We start from the raw sequence: 6,000 nt of genomic DNA, 5'->3' as shown, positions 1-6,000 counted from the left end.
GAGTGTGAATCTATAAGTTCCTCACTATTCGATTCCGAGGGATCATAAAAAGATTATCGATCGACATTTTTTTTTTTTCTATACATGATTTATTTTTTCACTGTTCTTGTTACTAGTGTGTCCGTATACATGTCTGAAATTGTGTTCATTGCTGTTTTTTCTTGTCTTTTGTTGCCAAAATGCCATGTGATTTCTGCTGCAACCTAATTTCCCCACGGGGACAATAAACAAACAAACAAACTACTGAACAGCATATTTGTAACGATCCATAATTAAAAATAGACAGATGAATATACTTCCATTACCTTTTCATGTAGTTAGACAACTTGCTTAAGAGGTGTCAATACAGAAAATACATTTTTATTTCAAATAATGTAAACATTCAACTGTGGCCCACTGACCTTAATCCTTACAGTAGAAGTTAAGGCACTCAAATACTGACATATTGCCAATAAGAAATAATCATTCATATGACACTGACCTGTTGATTATTCCTGATCTGCAGCTTGACCACTTCATCCTGGTGCTTTAATTTGGTATTCTCTAGGACGTACTTTAGACACACTATAGCATATTATTGTGGCACGGTCTGAATCTGCAGTGGGAGGCTGCCTGAACGCTGTGGGGAGAAGGACTCGCCTTCCAGTCTATTGTCGTCTCATTCTGCTAATCGACACATTCGGGTGAAGCCGTCGTAAACGGAAAGTTTGTTGGAAGTGCATCACTGCTGCCTTGAATTTGCAAGGGGGATCTGCAATCTAAGGTTTATTAGCAGCCATCCTGAGAGCTGTGCCTAATCAGAGCTCAACAGGTAGCGGGTTTGAGGGGGGCGGGGGTTAAATTTCCAATTATTGACTTTTCTGCATTGAGACATAATCTGTCAAGAGACAATCACGATGTATACAAGAATCGATTTTTCCCACTGCCTCTAGTACTTCATCAGTACTGCTAATGGGTTAATAGGAGTTTCAGCTGTAGCAGTGTTAGCAATGTTTCCACTACTTTTTCACAAGCTCTTTATCTTATTTTGTCTACAGCTGCTATGTGGAAGAGAGACACAGCTGTGTGAGATATATCTTGCTTCAAATACATCCTCATATCACAACATCATATATCCTGCCTCACCGGTTTTTGAGTCTGTGTGTGTAGGATTATGGGTATGTGTGTGTGTGCATCTGTGCTCCAGTGTGCTTGTGTGCTAATCCTGAGTGAAAGGCTACGGTTTTGTTTTGTTTTGTTTGTTTTTTGCACAGGAAGGCATTGGGGAGGACTCCCCGGAGGGCCTCAGTGTGCAGGCCCTGTAAGCCTGCGTGAATGAGCCTGAATTCGCAGGCTCCCCACGAGGACGCACGGCCGATTAAGCTGACAGTCAGAGGCCCATTGACCAGTCACAGAGATTAAACGCCGCGCCATCTCGCAGGCTAAAACCACCTGCGGGACGGAGGGAGAGATGGAGAGCCGGAGGAGAAGGAAATGGAAAGAGACACAGGGAGACGTGCGTATACTCACTGTTACTTGTCGCTTCGGTAAATGACGCCTTTTGTCCATTCCAGCCTTTGTTGTCCATCTGTAGTGATGCGGAGAGAACGAGAGAAGGGGGAGGTAAGAGAGATGTAGATTCCTGAACAGACAGCTTCTTCACGCATGTCAGACGAGTTCCTTCCTACTGTTTGGGCCACAAAGAGATGAGCGCTCACAGGAGGGGATGCTTAAGGAGCCTAGTGTCTGTCTAGGCTGGCTACTTAATTAGAGGGGGGGCTCCTATTCAGTGTGTTACTTCTGCTGTGGTATGCGTGTCTGCCTGCACAAACACTCACAGCCACAAACACACGTGTGCGAAACAGAAAAACAAATCATTTCTGATGTGCGTGACAGCTGAAGAGATGTCATGGCTGTACACAAACGCATTCCCATTTTAAACGCCCCCCTCTCCCTAGATCACCCACAATCCCACGGTGGGAATGTGGTGCAGCAGAGCTCCCAACAGAAGGGGAGGCAGGGAAGGACGGAGAGACAGACAGAGAGAGATCCAAAGAGAGGCAATGTATCCTACAAAACAGGAGCTTGGCAAACACTGTTCAATCATTCCATAGAACTTGGGGTTGTCTGAGGATCTAGTTAGAAGTAGGCCGTCCGATTAGATGTTTTTAAGAGTTGTCAGGCCAATGCACAGCCATGTATCAGCAACTCCGTTCTGTCTAAATATTCTGCCTTGAGTGTAACCAGAAAGGGCCCACCTCCTGCCAGGAATTAGCTTAAACAGTGAGCCTGCTTATTTCCAGTACTCTTGTTTATCTGAAACCTTAGACATCAAAACATAGCAGTTTATAGGGCAAACAAATAACACATGCAATGATGCGGACAGAACTCAAAAGCTTGTGTGCAACATTTGATATTTTTGAACACTTTCAAAAATGAATGTGCTCAAGTTTTTTTGTAAAATGTATCATAGATAACTATATAAAAGACCAAACTGAATACTGTCAGAGCTCGACTGTTTAGTATGATGATGAAGGCAAAGTGGAATACTGACTGCAAACTGGGCTGCGGTTCCTTTGGAAGAAACGAATCCACTTCACAGTCATTCTGATAAGAGCAATGTGTCATCCTTTAGCATTATGCTATGGCTGTCTGAATAAGATATATGGAGCAGCACATATCTAACTAATGAGCTGTCCGGGGAGCGAGAAATATTCTACAGAGAGCCCGGTTATGTAACATCATCTCTATCTGAATTTGGTCCCTTGAGCTTAAAACCCAATGAGGTGAATAAAGATGATGGAGATCAATGATTGCTTGCAAAACACGTTCGGTTCAGAGGAGCTGAACAGCTTGCATAATAGGTCAGCAGCACTGGAGCTTGTGATAAATCTGAGTATCAGAATTCTGCACAGTGCTGTACAGATGAGATAGTGTAGAGACAAAATAGGAGCAGAGTGCAGAGAATTTCTTTATGTAATCCTTCAGCATACAGCTATACAGGTGCCCTGCTGCCAGCGTGGCTGGAATACAAATTGCAAGAACCCCTATGTACGCCCTATATATCTTGTTTCTGCATTTGTAAAAGGCACTTTCCTACAGTCACCAGATACAGTGACCATCTTACTCTTCGCTTGTGGGTAAGCATCAATTGTGTGTCAGTTTCACATTTATACATTTAACAGCTAAAGCTTTCATGTGAGTGTCATTTATAAAATGAAAAGTGAAAAAATGTTTAAAATACCTCTGAGGTGTAATCATTAAGATGATGGCTGCAACTAATGCTTATTTTTATTTACCTGCCGGCTATTTTATATTTGTTGAACAACGGTTTGGTCTGTAACGTGTCAGAAAATAGTGAAAAATGTCTGCCACAATTTACCTCAGCCTCAGATGTCTTCAAATTCATTGTTTTGTCATTCAAAAACCCAAAGATATTCAGTATAATATCATAGAAGCATAAGAAACCAACCAAAAAATAAATCTTTAGGGAAAAAAAGCTTTGTTAAAAAGATTTTATTAATCACTGAAGTGATTTATCAAGCTAAAATACCAATTATCTACTAGTTCTAGTTTCTTTAATGTGAGGATTTGCTGCTACTACTACTATCGCTCTGTTTAACCACCAGTATCCCTTGACGAAAGCAATTATTTGACCTCGCAGAACATGGGAGTTGCTGGTCTACCATTAACTCCTTAGGTCAGTTTGTTTGTGTGATTGTGTGACTATGGCGTTTTAAATGGTTAAAAACACCAAAGTGACAAAATAACACAAATCCTATCTGTCCTATCACCGTAGGGATCATTTCCATAATGTTGTCAGACACTTATTATAACAATCTGAGCTTAGTAAACGATACTAAAAATAATCATAACGTGCAATCCCGTGATCACTCCTTTTCCTCAGTAGAGCACTACATACAAACTACCCACGCTTACAGTAATCAGGCACTAAAATAAATTAACAGAGTGGGAGACATGTTTGTGCATATCGGCATTAAAATGTATAAGTTGGTGTAAGCCAGATAATTAAAAGTAGAGTTCGTACCTCAGTGGGGCTCTGAGAGACTGTGGAGGCCTTGTATCCCAGCTGCAGGAGCATCGCCTCGGCCGCGTTCCGCTTGGCCACCTTCTTGTTGGGCCCTGTTCCTGTGGCAACCTCGTTATTCACCTTCACCTGCATGTGCATGGAAGCAAACACATGCACAGGTACGTACACATGAGATACAGAACAACAATATTTCCAGATTCACAATTGAATATTGGCACTGTACTGATACATCCTGTGACAATAAATCACTGAATGACTTTCTGAAAACAATAATCAAATCACTTTTCTCATGACTTCTTCCTTTCACGCTTTCATTCACTTTCAGCCGAGAAAACTTTGCCTCGCTTTCTGGGCCGAGTCAGCCGTGCAATTCACATCGCGCAGAAAAAAAAGAAAAAAAACAAGAAAAAGGCTCCAAGTGAAGTGTTTGTTTTTCAGTGATCTCAAAACATTAAATCTGTCTACACAGAATGTAAGCAGATATTTCCAAGAGTATATCAGCCGTCGTTATGTTATGCAAACAGACAATTACACTCTACAAATAACATTCTGGGAGCCAAAGCCTGTGAACAGCCAGGCCTCAGTGCACTCACTCAAAAGTGGTCTGACATGCTCACTACGTTCTCGTCTGAATACATCAAGCAGGCCGCAACATACAATGAGAAGGAAAGACTCATTTATTACACTTTAAAAGATGATCCCTCGCTCAAAGACGTTTGACACAAGTTGGAGCCTTTTTCTGTAACTGGTGTGATGGGTGCAGAAAAAAAGATCCGAAAACAGAGACTTACTTGAGCCCAGCAACTTAGCAAGGGAAACAATGTGGAAATTTTAGAAGAGTGAGTGGACTGCACAAAAGGAACACACACACACACTCGCTTGGCCTAATGTGTGTATCAAAGAGGCATGGAGAATAGGTTTGAGGCTGAATTACGGCCTGACGCTAAGAGAAGCTCTGTTCTTCTTATGAAAGAAGAGGATTATGGAAAGAGAGACAAAGCGCCAGAGTTTGACTGAGAGGGGCAGACACAGAAAGACAACTGGGATGAGTAAAACAAAAGAGAACTGCAGTTAAAATGTTGCGCATAAATTAAAAATGGACTACGCCAGCTTTGCTAGTCGTTTGTCTCATACACGAAACAGACTGCTGTCTGGGGCTGTAGATACACACAGACTGCAGCGACAACAATCAAATGATGAGGGTATACATTTCTCTTCAATTCATTTTTCCCAAACCAAATCTATATATTCACATAATTTACTGTACATGTACAATAAAACCGGATTACTATGAGTAGCTACAATTCAGTAATAGTTTCACTGAAACAGAAACATGGTTCACAAAGAAGCCTGACTTTGCTCTTTAAAAAGGTACAATGTGTAAGAACTGAGACTACACTTAGCCTGTCAAATTCATACTCATGTCATTACAACTACATGTCAGGTCATAACTGATGCTAACTGCTGGTAATTAGTTAGCTCTGTAGCGTGGAGTTGGAGATTGTTGGAACAGTATAAAGACTAACCAAGACAAGAGAAACTTAAATTCAGAAGGTGTATGGTTGTATTTTTTAGTTTGATATGGAAAAGGTTGAAGAATATTTCTGTTCTTAACAGTTTGTGAGTTGATTTTGTTTATTTATTAGACTAAAAAAAATCTAAGAGCACTTGTGTAACGTAGCGTATCTCCCAGCTGAAACTACGAGGGGAGGCCCGAGCCATACTACTGGGCCATCACCTTCTCAGGTACAAAGTGGTATTAAAAGACAGGGGAGCTAGCTGGTTAGCACGCTAACTTCAGAAGATATGGCTGCAACTCAATAATTTTTTTTTGAGTGATCATGTACGTAGTATTGTTTTTCGTAATGTAATAAATTAATTATTAGTATGCATGTGAGTGTACATGATGGCAGTAAGGAGTAATAAGGTAGCTTTAACTTGCAAGTCCGTAAAAGGCATGGAGATAAAAT

At 41.1% G+C, this 6,000-nt stretch overlaps 1 protein-coding gene across 1 annotated transcript in view; it reads right to left on the bottom strand.

Annotated features, from left to right (window-relative positions):
* stau2 (staufen double-stranded RNA binding protein 2) overlaps positions 1–6,000 on the bottom strand; it is a 110,669-nt gene that overhangs the window by 61,836 nt on the left and 42,833 nt on the right. Inside the window, exons 10-11 of the mRNA XM_046066349.1 lie at positions 4,028–4,156; positions 1,510–1,567 (exon numbers count right to left, since the gene is read on the bottom strand). Of these exons, the coding sequence (XP_045922305.1) occupies positions 1,510–1,567; positions 4,028–4,156 (187 nt within the window). The remainder of the gene's footprint in view (positions 1–1,509; positions 1,568–4,027; positions 4,157–6,000) is intronic.

The sequence above is a fragment of the Micropterus dolomieu genome, linkage group LG01 (genome assembly GCF_021292245.1).
Source record: "Micropterus dolomieu isolate WLL.071019.BEF.003 ecotype Adirondacks linkage group LG01, ASM2129224v1, whole genome shotgun sequence".
Classification (NCBI taxonomy): Eukaryota; Metazoa; Chordata; class Actinopteri; order Centrarchiformes; family Centrarchidae; genus Micropterus; species Micropterus dolomieu.
The sequence above is the reverse complement of the archived record's forward strand: the minus strand, read 5'-3'. Positions and strand labels throughout refer to the sequence as shown.